This window comes from Aythya fuligula, chromosome 23, assembly GCF_009819795.1.
Source record: "Aythya fuligula isolate bAytFul2 chromosome 23, bAytFul2.pri, whole genome shotgun sequence".
Taxonomy (NCBI): Eukaryota; Metazoa; Chordata; class Aves; order Anseriformes; family Anatidae; genus Aythya; species Aythya fuligula.
The window spans coordinates 3757074-3774815 of NC_045581.1; the positions used below are offsets into that span (position 1 = coordinate 3757074).

The following is a 17742-nucleotide window of genomic DNA, read 5'->3' on the forward strand; positions in this document are numbered from 1 at the left end:
TCCGACTGCTTCAGACCAGCCCTTGAAGCCCAAAACAGGGCAAAAGGAAACAGCCCAAAAAGTTCCTGCGGTGCCTGCTTCAACCCACGGAGACTGAGCCAGGCTCCACACAAAGCCGTTTCTAGCGACTGCACTTGTTTAAGGTACCCAACATTTGCTGCCACTGGCACCAGTCAGCACACAGCGGTGAACGTAAGGCAGGTTCACTGGCAGCAGTACGAGCGCCGTGCCAGGAGCAGGTATTGTAAGGGAAGGCAACGTGCGCAGCCAGGGCTCTGCTGCCTTCAGCACAAAGTCCCGTTATCCCCGACAAGCCCCTCTGATGCAAGGAAACCACTGGGCGTATTAGAGCAAACACCTCTGCTACAACAGATGCCACTCCATCAATTTATCTTCGCTGACTCCCAAAGCACAGCAGAGTAAACCCAGCACAGGCAGATCAAGGGCATCGATCCAGCCTTAAAGCATTAAATCCAGCTCTGCTGGGGGCTGCGGCAATCCCGGTGAGGGGATGGAGCATGCACTGACACTGGCCTTCTCCTCTCAGAGGCACTGGGCACTAGGACAGCACTTGGAATAAATATTGAAAGAATCCCTACTGCAGCCTCTCGCTGGCTGCTCCAGAGTAAAACAGGACCTGCCTGGGTAAGGGTGGAGGAGGAAGAAGAAAGCTGTACATTTTAGAGATTTTTTTTGAATTCTCCATTTTAGAGTCAACCAGGACTAAGCAAAAGGACAAAGCAACAAGCAAGTGTCCCCTCTCATTATATGATCAGGCCAAAGTAGGAGAAATTCATGAGAACATTTACTGACTTCGGTCGCATTCTTGAGCACCTGCAGTCTTCATAGTTCTCCTGCTCCTCCCGAGGAACAGCCACCACTGAGCCAGGAGAGTTCTAGCAATTCCCTGCAAGTGAGAACGGGTCTGGAATACATTTTTAGCACAGTTTACCTCCAAGCATTGGTTTCTACAAATGTTAAAATGTCCTGAGAGAAGCTCCCCTCCGCAGCCCACATCCTGCCACCTTTCATGTTGATTACTGCCTTATTCCACAATTAATTCTAGTTATTTCCCGCTGCAAAGTGACGTACTGCACCTGAGGGAAGGTGGCATAACACGCAGCCCAACTACAGCACTGCTGGTTTTCTCATCACAGGGCCAGATGAAAAAGCTTTGCAGCTCTCCCAAGAGGCAGCCAAGAGTCGTTATCCCCACATGACAGGGGGAGAGGGCTGGGGTCGCTTATTCTGCAGCTAGAAGTCAGTCAGTAAAATAACATCAACTGAGTGACACGTTTATTGTACAGTTCAGAAAGAAACCCTGAGTTACCAGCTGTAGAACAAAGTTAAATTAAAAAAAAGGATGGTTTGTTTCACAGATTCCTGCAGAGTGAAAGGAAAACCAACGAGGGTAAGAGCCAGCCCAAAGCCCCAGCTTTGCTGAGGAGAAGGTTCTTTGTTGTCCACACCTGCCTGGGCGCCAGGATCCCCAGGGAGCCCTGGGATGAGCTCACATGAAGACGGGAGGGCAGGGGGAAGGGATGAGCCAAACCTAGCAGGTATTCTGGAGATCTGAGCATCTACAGGAGGGTCTGGAAAACACGGGGTTTATTTTGTTCAGAGAACTGCTGCGTGGCCCAGGGGAGGGCAGAAGGAAAAGGAAGAAACTGAGTCTGAAAACCGACCTTACACTCTGAACACGCACAGTGAGGCGGAGGGGGGGGGAGAAGGTCTTTACAAACACAAGTGCTGCTGGCTGGGAGGCTGCAAGTTTGACTTTGGGAAGGGCAGCCAGAGCTTTAAGGGAGGAAAAACCCAAAGCCTAAAAACCCAAACATTCTGTAGTCTTCCAGCTGCATTGGCGTTGAAACAGATCAATTCCAAGAAATGATGTAGCTACAACAAGTATCTGGCCCTACACGGGAAAGGGTGAATCAGAGCTGCTTTTTAGTGCCACTTGACATCAGTTATACATTCTAGTTCTCATATACACAGATGGATGTCTTTAAAAATTGACAATTTACACTTCAAAAAAGTTTTACAGTGAAGTTCTCTCAGCAAAGATCAGTCCACACAAGGAGGAACAAGTCTTTCGGGGCGGAAGGCACTTGGCCTTGACGTGGATTTGAGAAAAAGTCCTCGAGGGAGCTCCTTTGCAGGCACTGACTACCCAGTTTCCTGCCCCCCGTCTTCAGTAGGTCGTGCAAAGTCTGGTGACCGCACTGCACCGCGCTGCTGCAGGCTGCCCCGGTTTCACAGTGTGGTGGAAGGAAGCTTCTTCACCCGCCTCTGTGCCAGAATGGAAGATTCGATGGGCTTCAGCTGGGGGCTTGGCTTGGAGCTGTTCAGTGCAGAGTAGGTGGCAGCCATCGCCCCCTTGGAGAGAAGGCATGAGAAGTCATTCAGATGCTGAAGAGGCTTTACAAGATAAAGGAGCAGAGTTGCCACACCCCCAAACAAAGCCAGCAGCATTTCTTTTTCCTTTAAATCTCCCTCCCTTATTGACATGCAGTTAAAGAACCTTCTTCCTAAGCTTTCCTGCTAAAAAAGCTCTGTATTGCTTCTCCTGGCCCAGAGCTCTACGACCTTCCACCCTGCTCTGCCCACAATGCTATCACCAAGGTTTTAGCAGGACAACTGCTTTCCAAAGAGCCCAAGGTACACGAGGAACCCAGCGCAGATTTTGTACCTTTACAAGCTGAACGTCTTGGTGATTCAGCTGGCTCTGGGGTAAGCTGTCCTTCTGAGTTATCCACGGATGCTGCAGGACCTGTTTGGCTGTTAGGCGCTGGTGAGGATCTACGTGAAGCATCTTTGATACCAGATCCTAAAGGCATCGTTTGGAAAGTCAGACTTGAGAAGACTTCACACTTTAAAGGAAAAAATACCACCCACCTGCTCCCAAATTAGGATTTAAATTCAGAGGCCAAGTTTAAGGACCCCAGACATCAATCCCCTTTTGTATAAAATATGTTCCCAGTGGGCCTGGGAGGTATAACACAGCAACAAACCCAGCATGGCTCAAGCATGAGGTTGGTGCTGCATGCAAATATTCACAACCAGAGCTAGAACAAAGCAGGCAGAGGCACACTGCTGAGCTGTTTATGGGGAAGCTGTGGATGGGGTAGAAGCTACGCCGCTGCCTTTCTCCTCTCCCTTCTGCCCTCCCTCCCCAACCTGCTTTGAACTCGCCTCACAGCAACTGGCCGTGCCTGACCCCAACCCTTTAATGTGATGCAGCTGAATATCAAACCGTGCCTTGGACAAGTCAGAAATAGTGTCCCAGTTGCCTCCACTGACAGAGAACTTCCCCCCGCCTATTCGGGTCAGGATCTCTTCCGGAGTGTCACTGGGCCCGTTTGCAAATGGAGTGCAGCTGAGGAGAGAAGAGAACAAGCGTGTGAGTTACTGTCCTGTACCCAGGTCAAGGAGGGACTCCAGGTAGCAGTAATCCACGAGGAGAGCACAGCTCAGGGCAAGGGCATCGGTCTCCATTGTTGCCTTCCAACACGACGGAGGCACTTACCCTGCAAGCATTGTGTAAAGGAGAACTCCCAGGCTCCAGATGTCACAGCCCTCATCGTAGCCTTGCCGCTTTAGTACCTGGAAAGAGTAAGCAAAGGAGAAAAAGTGTTTAGCTCTTGTCGTTGAGCTCCTATCAGCTTGCAAAGAGCGGCGTGACCCCTGCATGTAGTCTGTATGCAAAGCTTCTAAAGCCCTACTGAACAGCTAAGTCAGGGACTAAAGGTCAGCATTCCCATCAGACCTTGGCTTCATGGAACAGAGGAAACCCCCCAGCCACATCAAAATGACAAGCGGGAAAGAAGTTACGATGCGGTGACACTGCATGTATGTTCCATTGCTTCTCAGCTTTTTCTTTCTTCCACACCAAGACACAGAAAGGGAAAATAACCCCACCTCTTTTGACAGGTCAGTTAATCAGGAAGAGAAGCAGCCTACAAAAATCACTGGATTTTAAAGTCTCACTGCCCTAAGCAAAGCCCCCAGCAGCTGCAGAGGTAAGGACAGGGCAAGCTGGAGGACTGCACTGCAACTGCGCTGAAGCCCCCACATTTGTTCAGTACTCCAAGTGCTGTTATTTCTGTAATTACCTATTATTACCTAATATGCCAAAACAGGCAGGAGTTAGACCTATCTGTGCAGAAAGAGAACAGTCTTGGGGAGGGAAGTGAGAGCCACTGAAGTCCATAAGTTGCTTACCTCGGGTGCCACGAAGTTTGCAGTATAACAAGGAGTCATGAGAAGGCCATTCTCAGCCCTTAGCTGCTTGGCAAAGCCAAAGTCACAAATGCGAATGCTCTCAGGGTTCCCTGACTCATCCACATAGAGAATATTGCTGGGTTTCAAGTCCCTGTGAACTACCTGCGGAGAGAAGAAAGTGCCATTCTCATACCCCAAGAAAACATAGGGCTGGAGCTGCATCAAGACACTCAGCCCCTGCTCTGGCCCCACATCTGGCTTGCCAAGACAGCAACACAAGAAACAATAGTCCTGACAGGCACAGTTACTCCCTGGAGGAGAGGAAGTGCAGTGCAATGCCCGGCAGCTGCCTAGGAAAACAGATGTAACCATACTCACCCCTTGAGAATGCAGATATTCCACCGTTTTACAGATCGTGTGCAGGACCGAACTGGCCTCCCTCTCCGAGAAAAATTTCTGTCTGAGGATTTTATCCAGCAGCTCCCCTCCTCTCATCAGCTCAGTCACCAGATACACATACTTCCCATCATCATAAACCTAGCAAAGCAAATATGGAGGGGGTTAATCAAAAACTGCTTCACAAGCTTCCCTTTTGTATTTCTACCACCAAGAAGCAGACAGAAGCCCACAGTGCAGCGGTGGGATCTGTACTGCGTGGATGTTTCCCCACCCCAAAGTGATACAAGGAGCAGTGCCATTGGGCTGCCCATGCTGGAGCTGCATTCTGAGCCCTGCAGACTGGTCTGCACTTCATAAACATATACATGAGAAGTCATTCAAGTTACACTCACATCTTTCAAGGTAATGATGTTGGGATGCTGCCCGTATCGCAGGAGGATTTCGATTTCTTCGGAAGGGTCTCTCTTGCTTTTGTCAATAACCTGCACGAGTACAGACAAGCATTAGCAACAACTGGATGGGGAAGCAGCCAGGACAGAGCAAAGCAGCTGAATGTTTAGAGTGCTGCAGATATATAGTACTATATCTATTCCCTGTCCCCTGCCCTCTGTAGCAATAAGCGCAAGAAATCCCCCAGTTGCTTCAATGGTTTTGTGTCCCCAGACCCCAAAGTTTATGTCTAGGTTATCTGCTAAGATCTGGCATAGCCACAGCAAGCTTTGCAAAGAAAGGCAAGAGCTGTCCTCCCTCCGTGAGAGAGGGGAACGCTGTTTCCCCACTACTTCTAGATAAAAAAGCTTGTGCAGTATACAAGCACAAAAATTATACATTTAGGCCCGACACAAGCAGGGAAGGCAATTTTATTCTTTGGTATTATTTTGGTCATTGTGGGGATGAACAGAAATCTACCAGGGGAGTTCAATTTAGAGTGTGAATCTCAAACCTTGACTGCGTACTCCATGTTGGTTGCTTTATGAATGCAGCGTTTACACACTGAGTAGGAGCCAACACCAATTGCCTCCTTCACCACGTAGCCGTCGTTGAACTGGACATTCTTGCCGTGCAGTTGCTGCAACAGGAGAATGGAGAGCAGATGAGCTGGGAGAGTTCAGGGAACAGTTTGTGCAACTCAATGAGTTAACTGCAACGCAGAGCAAACTGACAGACTGCTGTCTGCTACATCCCACAGCTTCTCCTCCCTGCTGGGAAGAGGGAGGAGAAGAGAACAAGGCAAATATAGGTCAGTAGGCTAACGCTATCTGCATCTAGCATGGTGCATTTTTGTGGCACCTTGCAACCTGCAAGCGTTTGCACAGACCTCCCACTAGCACGGGTCCGCCTGGAGAGAGGAAAGCAAACAGACTCGAAGTGCCCTGCTGACCTTTGCCCATGACAGTCAATAGAAAAGAAAGAACAACAGGATGCAAGAATTCAAAACAGAATAACACGGTCGCAGGCTTTCCTTTAGCCCTGCTCCAAACAGCACACGGGTCCTGCAACCCCCCTCTGGAGTTCTCTGCAGAGTTACTGCAGCTTCAGCACAGTTGCTCCTCTGTCCCACTTTTTACCTGTACCACTGAGTGCAGAGGGGGCTGGGCAGGTTTCACCTTGCCATCCTCCATCAATCCTGTCGCCACAAAACTGAAGCCTCGGAAGAGCTGATGGGCCCCTGCACTAGGGGGGATGCCTGGGGAATCTGCAACAGGATTTGAAAGAAAACTTAAGAAGGGCTGGCCGTGTGGAAGCAGAAGCCTTCCCCTTGCTCCCCAGAAGCTACAGCTCCTCTTGAGGTTATTCCAGACAAAAGCCATACCACGCAGCTCTGAGCTCACCAATAACACTTTGCATGTCTACAGCTAGCACTCCTCACTGCTGCCACTACCTGAAGCAGGCAGCACTAAAAGGAGGCAAACCTTGTGCTAATGGCATAGGCAATCCCATAATAATCCGTACAGTATTATTCCACACAGGAAGCTTTGGCTGCATGAATTCATACAAACCTTTTGGTGTACGTGATGTAAATTCTGTGTCAAAATAAAAGGTGTCATCAGGCTGGCCTACTGCAGGCTTGAAGGGTGGTTTGATTTCTCTTCGGTACAGCTTCTGCAAAGTAAAGGCAGATTGAAAGTGCTTTGATAGGTCAGTGCACTCAGAAGGGTGCAAAGAGCTGCTAGGAATGAGAGGCTAAGAGACTTTGCAGAACCAGAAGCAGCCTCGTGACTTTGTATTTAACTACAGCTCAGCAGTCTGGGAGATGACTTCTTTGCCAGGAGGGTACTTTTGAGTCAGTTTGTGGAGAAATACTATGAATTTCTACCACCCACAATACAGCATTCAAGGGAAAAAAAAAAAAAAAAAAGTCTTCTATGTGCAACTTGGCCCCACTCCAAAAGCAGTATCCATGAAGTATTTACTTCACCAGGCCCTTCTACTGCTTCCTAACCACCATTAACGCTTTGCTGTCACATGTGCCTCCAGGGACAGCCAGAGGAAATGCCCCAGGAGGACATCCATATCCCAGCACCTCCGCGAGTATCCTTTTTAAATTGCTTCTTCTAGCAAAAATTTGAAATGAGCTTGACAGCAATGCTGGAGGTTCATTCTAGCAGCTTGCTGGGTGCCTCGAAAGCATTAAAAGATTGCTCTTCAAAATCACTTCTGAAGTAAGGGAAAACAGGGAAGAAATAAAATTCCGTGGTAAAGCAGGGAGTTGGCCAGAAGCAATTGGGAAATGCAGATTCAGTTATTGCCCTGCTTCTCTGTACAGAACAACGCATCGCCTGGCCAGAAAAGTTTCCCTGAGTCCTTCCTACTCCATGCAAGGCAACTCCTGTTGTGCCAAACCCCAGCTATAACCTGCACCTTACTTCTGAGAAATCAGGAAATTTAGGGTGAGATCATAGGCAACTCAGGTATGAGACAGTTACTTGCATGGCAAACAGCACTGTAGTTTCAGGAAGGATAATTAAAATAGATGGGAACACAGATTGGCAGCGCTGCCATGGCTGGTGAGGCTGCAAGCAGCAGAACTGCAATTACTCCAGTCAAGAGAGGTGCAGCACTGGTGCTGTGTGGCGTGGAAGTTTGCTGTTGAATTCCTGATACTCACATTCCAGTCAATAGTGGAGTAGAAAGGATGGCGCTTTATCTCTTCTGCCCCATCTGGACCAGAACCTGAAAGAGGCAGGCGTGGAGCACGAAATGTTTAATCAGGACCACCAGCAAGGCGAAGGCTATTAGCACGTATGCAACACAACCAGGTATTACGGGGAACCTGGCTGTAATGAACCAAGCCCATTAACCCAGCACAAGTGCAAACATGCTGCTGACCCACTAGGACGTGAGAGGCCCAGATACAGCATCAGGTGTATTCAGAAACAAAAAATGTCTTACCTAATCTGTTGGCTGGATTCCTTTTGAAAAGGGCTCGCAGGAGGCTCTGTGCTTCAGAGCTCAGGAACTGAGGCATGCCCAGCTTTGCTCTAGAGGGGAAGTTATGCAATCAGTTGCAGGTTTAAAGAAGTCAACCCACAAGCCAACTGCAGTACCTCCACCCCTGAAAGTACAACAATCTGTTTGGCATTTTATACTGCACCCTTCAAACTAACTGTTGATACCAAACCACTCGCGGTGTAATGCCATTAAGTTGTGAGAAGCCCCAAACTGCAACATGCTCAGAGGAAGAGCAGCAAGCTTGCCCTCTTTATACACACACGGAAGAGAAACTCCTCTTACTTGAGGATGAGGGTCATTGTCTCCTTACGATCCTTCCCCTGGAACGGCAGCGAGCCAGTGAGCATTTCAAACTGGGAGGGAAAGAGAACAAGGGGAGGTCACATGTATGAGCAAGTCTGAGGGCTGCACAGATCTCATTACACCTTCAGCAGGGAATTCTCCAAAGCTAGAAAAAGCCTTGTAAGCGATCAAAAGCCTAGCTCTGAAGTAAGATAGCAGACATCATATTCTCAGAAGGGAGCCTGGTATCAGTTCATAGCAGGGATATGCTCAAGCCAGCGCCTGCTCCTAGGAGCCCTTGGATTCAGCAGCTGCCAGATGGTGGCACCAGATCCGCACAGCAACCACCAGCCCGGCACTGGGGCTGACACGGATGCCCACACGTGCACCCCACGCTGCACAGCCCAGCACCGGGACAGCCACAGGAGCTTTGCATCCCCTGAGAAACGGGCATCCCTGGCTGCGAGCCCACACTGCCTGAGCAGCCTGTTACAGCGTCCTTCCAGGGAGCACTGAGAACATCCCCAGGTCAGCACATCTCTTAGACATGCAGAATCATGCAAGGGGATTTCAGAGCTCTTGAGCAGCTGCTGAGCAGCCAGATTTCTGAAGGCACGGTTTGGTACGTACCATTAAGACCCCGTAGGACCACCAGTCAGCACTGTGGGAATGGCCCTGACGGTTCACGACTTCTGGTGCCATGTATTCCACCGTCCCACAGAAGGAATAGGCTTTCTTCTCGTGGTCAATAGCCTCCTTACTCAAGCCAAAATCTACGTATGAGAAAAACCATTAGCATGTACCTATCTGCTCTGACAGAGTGGAGAGGTCGAAGCAAAGCTCTGTATTAAGAACCAGGCTTGCTGGAGCACAGTGTTTTTGTGGAGTGCTTTACCTGTGAGTTTGATGTGTCCTTCTTCATCCAGGAGGATGCTGCAGCGTAGATGAAAAAAAGAAAACAAAACAACATTATTATCTGCAAAAAGGCTGGTTAGAACCAGCACATGCCTTGGAGGCTGATCAGAGATGTTCCTAGAACTCCAGAGAAGAAAGTTATTTGTTCCTTCCAACCCCAGCACTTCAAACTCCATCACCAAAGCATAAGCAGGAGAAAGCAGCCCCGTTCTCTCTATACACTCAACTTCCCATTGAACAAATGAGGCAGCAGGTTACAGCACCTTTGATCCCCCACATATCCCAGGTAAGAACAACTGAGTCATGCAGCTGCTATACACCTCTTCAGAGGCCCCGTGTGGTGCCTTTTCCCTCCAAAGGCTCTCAATTGCTTAAGCTGGAGCCCAGAGCTGGCTCAGGATTAATGCTCAGACATGTGGTGCACACATGCTGCCTCCACAGTGCTCCTGGCCGTAACTGCTGATGTGAGGAGCAAGAGCCTTGCTGATCTGCTCTGCTGCCTCCCATCTGGTTGGCCTGGGGGCGTTAGTCAGCTTTGGCTGTGTGGAACAAGGCTGGGTTCTGACAGCGGGCTCAGGACTGAACTCGGATCCCTGGCTCAGCTGTGCCACACGTACTTTTCCGGTTTGAGATCCCTGTATATGATTCCCAGGCTGTGCAAATGGTCGAGTCCCAGAGCCAGCTCTGCTAGGTAGAACTTCACATCCTCCTCCGTGAACATGACCTGTGGTAAGGGAGAGGAAGCAGACAGGCACCGGGGTTATAACCCTGGCAGCAGGACCACTTCAGCTGCACCCAGGCAGCTGCTTTCACACCCATATTTCTCCCTTCTGCTTTTTCAGACCAAAGTTTCACAGGTTTTGCCCTCCACCCTAGAGCATCAAATTGAGCATCAATACTCAAACAAACAAGGTTGCTAGGTAGCAGACAGTTTAAAAAAAAAATAACAAAACCCCTCAATGTTTACATTAACCAGGTTATGTTCCCAGTTGGCTTCATCTGGCACAACTTGCTGCCCCTCCCGTTTCATGTCCTCACCCTGTCCCAGTGAAACAACACATCTAGACAACACCACAGCAGAACACGGCACGTGCTTGGTTTCATTCTTAATGTGATGCTTGGCAGAAGCCTCTGAGGAGGTGAGAGCTGCCTCTGTGCTGGTGCTTTTCTGCCAGAGGACAGGGTTCCTGAGACATCCTCTCCTCCTGCCAGCTGTGGGCTAGCAGCAGGTTGGAGGTTTTTTATCCCTCTCAAAGACTCTGCAGGAGTCAATCGCTTCTCCAGGTAACTAAGCACATGTGAACTGAGAGCCCCAGGAACCCACCACGATGCCAGAATATACCCACCTCTTTGGAAAGCCGAGTGAAAAGGTCACCTCCTCTGAGGAAATCCAAGATGAGATACAGCTTCCCCTCTGTCTGGAATGCTGAAACACAAGCCAGAGCAGGAATCAGACCCCTCTGCTCAGAGAAAGCTCAGTGGTGTTACAGTAATCACTTAAATCCCAGTGGCTTTAGCTGTGCAGATGCCCTCCATTGTTTGTAGGTTACACACAGGTAGGGCTAATTATTTGGGGTAAATGAGATAGCCTGCCCATAATGTTTTAAGGGAAGCTCACCAGTAAGACTATGGCACTGCATAGAAGTGTCATTTTATGTAGGATTTGTTCCCTTACCACCAGTGATACCCTACCGAGAGATACATTGGTCATTTTACAGGGAAAGAAGGCATCTTCAATTTCCCCAGAGTCAGAGCGTTAATCCTGCCCTACTCTGGCTTGACCAGTTAACTCTGCTTTCTCAGTTTCTCCTGCATTAATATTTTAATCCCAAGGGTTTGATGTTTAAACCTCTTCTCCTGGTCAATGCCCTGTTCCCCATTCAACTGCTAGAATGGGCTGGAGACCAAAGGCCTTTCCAGAGAAAGATTTGCTTTAAGGGGACTGTGAAGGCTCTGGAGCAGCACAGCCAGTGAGGGATGCAGACTGATAAAGGCCCCTTCACCATTTCAGCATCTGAAACTTGTTAGGGACCACAAGAATCTCTCAGCAGCCTCCAACCAGCCTGCTGCTGGATGCCTCATGCTTCTCTACCTGCTCACAGCAGGCACACCTGGAGCAGAGTCTTTATTGTGCTTAAAAGCAGTCAGTGTCTGCTCAGGGCTGCAGCCCTCAGGCAGAAAGCACAGCTAGGTACCCTCTCCCAGTGTCCCAGCTGGTTTTTCACTCACCGTAGTGGAGTTTCACCACAAAGGGATGGTTTACATCAGCCAGGATATCCCTTTCTATCTTTGTCCTTACACGATCACGCACTGTGGGAAAGGAGAGGAACAGCTCAGGCACTGAGAAAGGCACACAGTACCCCAGCACCAGCCTTGCCCCTAGTCCTAAAAAGATCAGGCGGTTTGATGCAGATCTTTTCTACCTCCAGCACTGCAACAGTGGTCTCTTGGATACAGAAAGACAAGGTATCTTTACCTCTGACTGAGGTGAAGATACTTCTCTTTCAGCCATATCACCCCAGGGCCAGCAGTGACTGCTGTGACATTTTCCCAGTGCCACTCGCCATCCATGGAGGAAAAGAGCATCACAGTAAGACTCTCCTACCTTTCAGTGTTGCCTTCTTGAGCACTTTCATGGCATAGAGATGGTTGCTGTCTGGTGGTGTTATTTTTCTCACCAAGAAAACCTGAGGCAGAAGAAGAACACACGAGCTAAGCACTAAACATTAGCACCAGGAGCTGGATGCCTCCCAGAGTGGCAAACCCCATGAGGTTTTCAGGGAAGTGCTGTGTGTGGATGTCTCACACCCTGTCTCCAGCCATTACAGCACTCATGCTTTTATTCTGCACTTTCCTCCACCAGGCTTCCACACCTCTTGCTCCTTCCTGCAGTTATCATGGGGCTGTGACTGATGCCTGGGAGCTGTGACTAAGTGTCCTGAGCAGCCTCGTGTTCCTAGCTTGAAGCAACCACTACAGAAGTCACCCCACCTACTCTCAGCTCCTGCCACTCGGTGTCCGACATCCTGGGAGACTCACTGTGGTGTTTTGACGTACCACAAAGCCTCCTGGTGACACGCCAGTTTGACAGCAAGATCAACTCACTGTTCAGAAATCCTTGCTGTTTTTTTTTTACCTCCTTCCCTTCCCTGGTGTGCCGTACTGCCTGGTTTTAGACAGCTTCAAAAAGCCTCTGCCATTCTTTGCAGTAAAGCCCACTGCTGCTGCTGCATGAGCCCTCACTGTTGGTGATGGCAACTGACTGAAACGAAGCTGAAGACTTAACGTGGGAACAGACGGTCTTGCAAAAAGACCTGGACTGCTTGAACTTTGAAATAGATAAGAGTTACAGGCTACTTCCTTCACCCTTCACAGAAGGGAAACTGGACTGTAAACAGGGGCCAAACCCAGCCCTGGTTCACAGCATCGTTTCTGAGAAGAGAGGGGCAAGCCCCAGCCCTCCAGGTCCTCAGTGCGACCAAGCAGTCTGGCAGCCTGCTAGAGGGCTGCAGGAGGTCCCTCTGCCTTGTGCCACACCTGCGTTCACAAGCAGGATACTACTTCTTTCCTCCTGATCATCTGAAAAAAGACTTACAGGGGAGCTCTGGTCATACAGCCTGGCCTTTATGAGAAGGCATCTCTCCAGCTGCCTTCCAAATTAGAAGCAGCCACTTGCTAAGTGGGCTTATCAGTCAGATTCTCCTTAGCCACGATCTGGTGAGAATCAGGAAGGTGGTTACGCTGGGGACAGTCCCTTTTGTCATCTCTCTGAAGATCACTTATCTGGCATGACGCACAGGAAGAACTCAGCTCACCTTGCCAAAAGAGCCCTGGCCCAGAACCTTCAGAAGCTCAAACTGGGAAGGGTCGGCTTTCTCAGAGCCCTCCTTCACATGGTGCGTGATGTTGATTTCCTTCACAACGCCTTCACCCTGAAAAAGAGGGGACAGTTGATTGGGAATATACTCCTGAACAAGAAGGAAAAAAGCCTTGTCCAAGTAAGGAACAAGGACTGGAGCTGCAGACTCGCAGGAACCACATCTGAGAGAACCATAAAAGCTGGTGCTTGTCACAGGTAGCTCCTGGCTTCGACATCTGGAACAAATAAGTCACCAGTAGGCTTCTACTAGGCAGCCTTGTTAAATATCCCACATTCTCCCCAAACGCTACGCTCCCTTGTCCTTTCCTTTCTTTGAACTGCATTTCAGAAGAGTGCTTAAAAGCACCTTCCTTTTTAAGGCACTGGTGGCAAAAACAGGAGTGTTTATGCCACTAAAAATCCCACAACACAAAAATACAGCACTGTTGTCAAAACACGGCCAGGGCTGGCAAAAATCAGACATGTTGGAGCCCATCTGCTCAGCAATCTGAGCAACTCTGCAACATAAGTCTTAGTGCATCTTCAGCACATACAGATGATGCTTTTTAACAGACTCAAGCCTTCAAGAAGATTGAGGGGAAGCCAAGGTCTCTGGCACATGTTTTGTTTAAAACACATTCTTTTATTAAAAAAAAAAGAAAGAAAAAAAGAAACAAAATGGAAAAGAGACCTAATCAGCAGTACCTAGAATAAACTTATCAATGAAGCTAGACCAGAGTGGTCTGAGGAGCGTATGAGGACAGCCACGGACAGCGAGATGATGCACAAACACCTCCTTTCCCCAGCAAAACTTGTCCACCCTCCTGGTGCATAAAGCCCAGGCACCTCGTGCCGCTTCCTATTTCCACCTCCAAGCAGGAAGAGACCTTCCACACCTCCAGCCTTGCAGCTGTGCCTTTTCTTCTACTTCTCATGGATCACACCTAGCCAGTGGGTCTACACCTAGGTTTCATCTGCTCCAGACCTGTTCCAGCACCTCCCCTACAGCCCATGGGGAGAGCTGGAGCCAACTACCCACTGCTACAGACACCAGTCTTACTCAGGCCAGAAACCCCTTGTGGTTACACGTCTTGTGAGGGCAAGTCCAGCTTTCTTAGCACTTCAGCCCCATGTTACCCAGTGTTAGCCATGGTCTGGTTGCTATTTGGCCCAGCAATTATGTTCCAAAGGGCATGAAACTTGGTTGATCTCCAAGCCTAGGGCAGGTGTGCCCATCACAGAGCACCAGAAAGCTGGGATTCTTATTTAGATTTTCCTCTTGCCAAGCGTGGTGGTGGGGGAAAATCAGACTTCCTTTTCTAAAACTATTCAGAGACGTGCTCTGGAAGCCGCCTCGTTAAAGCAGCTTTTAAAAACAACAGGAACCAAGCTTCAGCCTCCGCCTCCCACACACGCTGAGCCCCGGCCCCCTCCCCACCCTCGCACACCTCCTGGGGAGGGCGGCCGCGCCGAGCACACGGATGTGGTCGCCTACCTGCAGGATGGCACCGCGCACCCTTCCTTTCCCACTCTCTTGTTTGCCTTTTGTCTAGATTAGGAAGTGGCTTTGGTCTGTGTTTGTTGGTAGCTCTGCTGTCTCAAGATCCCGCACCGTTCGGACACTAAGATGTGGCACAGAAGCTCACGCTCTCGGCGGTACAGCACGAGGGGGGTGTATGAGACAGGTACGAGGACAGGACAGAAGCTCCCCCCTCGTTGTCTTGCCTTTTGCTCTTACCATCACCTCAGTGACCGCAGTCTAGCCCTTAAAACCCCCGTGCCAACAAGTTCTCACATTCCATACCATCTCTCAGCTTAAACCACCCGCTTTGCACTTCTGGTTTCATTCAGAGGCTTAGCCCGTGGCAGACAGCTGGTTACAAACAGCTTCCCATTCCTGCCAGCAGTTAGCCCAGAGGACCCCACAGGCTCGCACTCCTCCTGTGGTCCTTCCAGGTTGTCCCTCTCACTGGGAGACCCGGGATGGGACCAGCTGGGAGCTGTAGGAACGCTCCTGTGAGCACACGCGAGGGGCTCTGACCACCCCACCTGCCTCGTGGTCAGAGCATTCAGGTGCAGAAGCAGCCACACAAGCCATCGGGCACAGTAAAAGGAGCAGCCGGTATCCCAAACACCCTGAGGGGCAGCTGCATCAATACATGGCTGGCTGCAGGCTGCCAGGGCTTCTTCCCTCCCCTCCTGCCATCTTCATGAAGACATTTGAACAAACCAAGTCTACGCAGCAACAGCACTTGTGTAACTGAGTGTAATTCACCCTGCAGCCTCACACACCTATGCAGAGAGGAGCACTTAAAATAAACACTCGTGTCCTCCTCCGAGACATTTGGACCCATCCTTGGACCACAGCCGCAGGAACTCTTGTCCTCGGCCCACGGCATGACCGGCTGTGTGGCTGTGAGTGGTTTCAGCAGCCCCAGCTGCATCTCCCGGCGGGCAGAGATTTGCATGCACAGCCTGCCAGCCAGAGCCCAGCAGCAAACACGCACACACACCAACTCGACCAAAAGCGGCATCTGTGGAGATGCTGCGGATAGCTTTCTGAGAACATCTTTGAGATGTTTGGCATCTTGCTGACACAAGGGAGCTTCCCCCAGGGACTCATCCAGTAACTTGCAGTTCAGTGGTTGCAGCTCTGGAGACCAGCTCCAGCAGCTTGTTTCGCTGCGCACCAGAACAAGTCTCCAGCACAAAAGCACCTGTGTGCCACTAACCTGTAGCACTAACAGCCTTCACTTGCACCAGGTTTCTCACCATCGGCTTCAAAGCTTGCTTAATGGCAACACAAAATGAACTATTCCACGAGGAGCAAAAAGAAAAGCAAACCAGGCTGCTCCGAAAACTCATCTGAAGCCTCGGCTGAGCAAGGAGCGACCCAAAATGAAGCAAAGCAGCCCCCTGGCAAACTGAGCGAGCGGCTGGCAATACTGACCGGGCTGGAGAGCTGGCTGGGAGCAGGCAGCTGCAGGCTGCAGGGCTTCGCTCGGTGTTTCCTGTGCAGCCACAGCTTGAGGAAGGTGCAGATGCGAGGAAGCTTAGGGTCCCTCTCCATTCTCCCATCCCGCTCAACATCGCCCAGCCCCGCTGCCGGCCGGCTGCCGGGGACAGGGAGGCCCCCGCGCGCTGGAGGTTGGCGGATGGAGGAGCTGCAGGTGGTTAAAGCCCCGCTGGCAGATGCGCAGTGGAGACGAGCGACTCGGTCGCACCACGAGGCAGGTTCACGCTCCCGCTCCCCAGCAACAGGGCTTGTGGTTGGGGCTTTTTTTTTTTTTTTTTTTTTTTTTTTAGTTTTGGTTTTAAGAAAAACAATTCTTACGGCTCCTTGTTCGCCTTTGGTTTCTCCGCTCGAACAACACAGAAAATGTGCGTGGTCTGCTAGGTTGAAGCCTGACTTCCACCTCGTACCGCACAAATCTCATGTCAGGCTCACACTTTGGGGGTATTTCCACACCAGGGGAGTATTCTGGGAACCTCTTACTCTTTTAAAAGGAAGAGAAACACTGAAGAAACCCCACACAGAAGTGTGACAGCACTTAGGAAAGCTGCACGTCTCTGCTCTTGCACTCGCACGGGGGTGATGGGTCACTCACAGCGGGATTTGTGTGCACCAATCCCATGGGCAAATCCTCTGCCATCCCTGGGGTTTGCATCTAGGCCTTCGCTAGCTCTGTGCTGGACATGAGTCCTTGCTGGGGATGGTGGAGTTAGCTCAGAGCCACCCTGGGCAATTCCATGCAAGGCGTTTTATTTTTAAAGGCAGTTCTGGAGCAGACAGCATCTGAACACACTGCTGCTCAAATGTACCGGCAGGACAGAAGAGAGGTATTTAGCTTATTTTTCTCCTTTTTATTTCCAACCAACCCTTTTTGCCTCATTCCCCTTCCAAACCCGTTTCCCTTTGACCTTTGCAGTGGGTCAGGACAGACAGATGTCTTCTGCAGCAACACCCTTGAGAGTGCAGATAAGACAGAAACCCCTTGAAATGAGTAAAATGACACCCACACACCTTTGCAATTAGAAATAACTCCGTGTCAGTATTGATTTCTGAAATCCTCCGGAGTGCAGGGTTTCAAAAGAGGATCTTGGTTTGGACCCAGAGAGACTATGAATGTCTTCCCTCCTCCGCCCTGCACCGTGTTCTTTGATAACCGATAACAAAATGATTTCATACCAGGAGCCAGCTGGTCCCAGCTCTACAAAGGGAACCTCAACAACAGGCAGTGAGGTCCAAAGCCACTGGGAGGCTGAGTAGGTGCCAGAGAGCAGCGTGAAACAGCATGGCACAGCTATGAACAGGAGTCCTCGCGAGACCCAGCTCTTCCTGACACCCACCGCACTCAGCCACAGCCCCAGTGAAGCAGAAATCCCGTCCGCAGACGAGCTTCCACTTCCCAGGCAGCTCTACGTTGCTCAGTGAAACCACGCAGGAGCTGCAGGCACCCAACCAGCACGCAAACCCAGTGCCCTTTCTCGAAGATCTGATAAATTTTGTTCCGACCACGCCAATTTTACGTGCTATCAGCCCCTGGGAGCAGAGCCCGTAAAACACGGCCAGGAAAAGGCACGGTACACCCATGTAGCTACGGCGCTGGAGC

The 17742-nt window shown here is 50.3% G+C and overlaps 1 protein-coding gene across 2 annotated transcripts in view; it reads right to left on the reverse strand.

Moving 5' to 3' along the window:
- Positions 1-1279: 1279 nt before the first annotated feature.
- The window catches only part of RPS6KA1 (ribosomal protein S6 kinase A1), a 40591-nt gene continuing 24128 nt past the window's right edge, over positions 1280-17742 (reverse strand). For both annotated transcript variants that reach the window (XM_032202331.1, XM_032202330.1), the window contains 20 exons: positions 13086-13202; positions 11876-11957; positions 11500-11580; positions 10617-10696; positions 9888-9994; positions 9251-9288; positions 8986-9128; positions 8356-8426; positions 8014-8102; positions 7730-7794; positions 6621-6723; positions 6189-6316; positions 5564-5689; positions 5013-5102; positions 4600-4758; positions 4222-4383; positions 3527-3603; positions 3259-3376; positions 2690-2827; positions 1280-2376 (listed from right to left, as the gene is read on the reverse strand). In XM_032202331.1, the coding sequence (XP_032058222.1) occupies positions 2254-2376; positions 2690-2827; positions 3259-3376; positions 3527-3603; positions 4222-4383; positions 4600-4758; positions 5013-5102; positions 5564-5689; positions 6189-6316; positions 6621-6723; positions 7730-7794; positions 8014-8102; positions 8356-8426; positions 8986-9128; positions 9251-9288; positions 9888-9994; positions 10617-10696; positions 11500-11580; positions 11876-11957; positions 13086-13202 (2097 nt within the window). In that variant the 3' untranslated portion in view covers positions 1280-2253. The remainder of the gene's footprint in view (positions 2377-2689; positions 2828-3258; positions 3377-3526; positions 3604-4221; positions 4384-4599; positions 4759-5012; positions 5103-5563; positions 5690-6188; positions 6317-6620; positions 6724-7729; positions 7795-8013; positions 8103-8355; positions 8427-8985; positions 9129-9250; positions 9289-9887; positions 9995-10616; positions 10697-11499; positions 11581-11875; positions 11958-13085; positions 13203-17742) is intronic.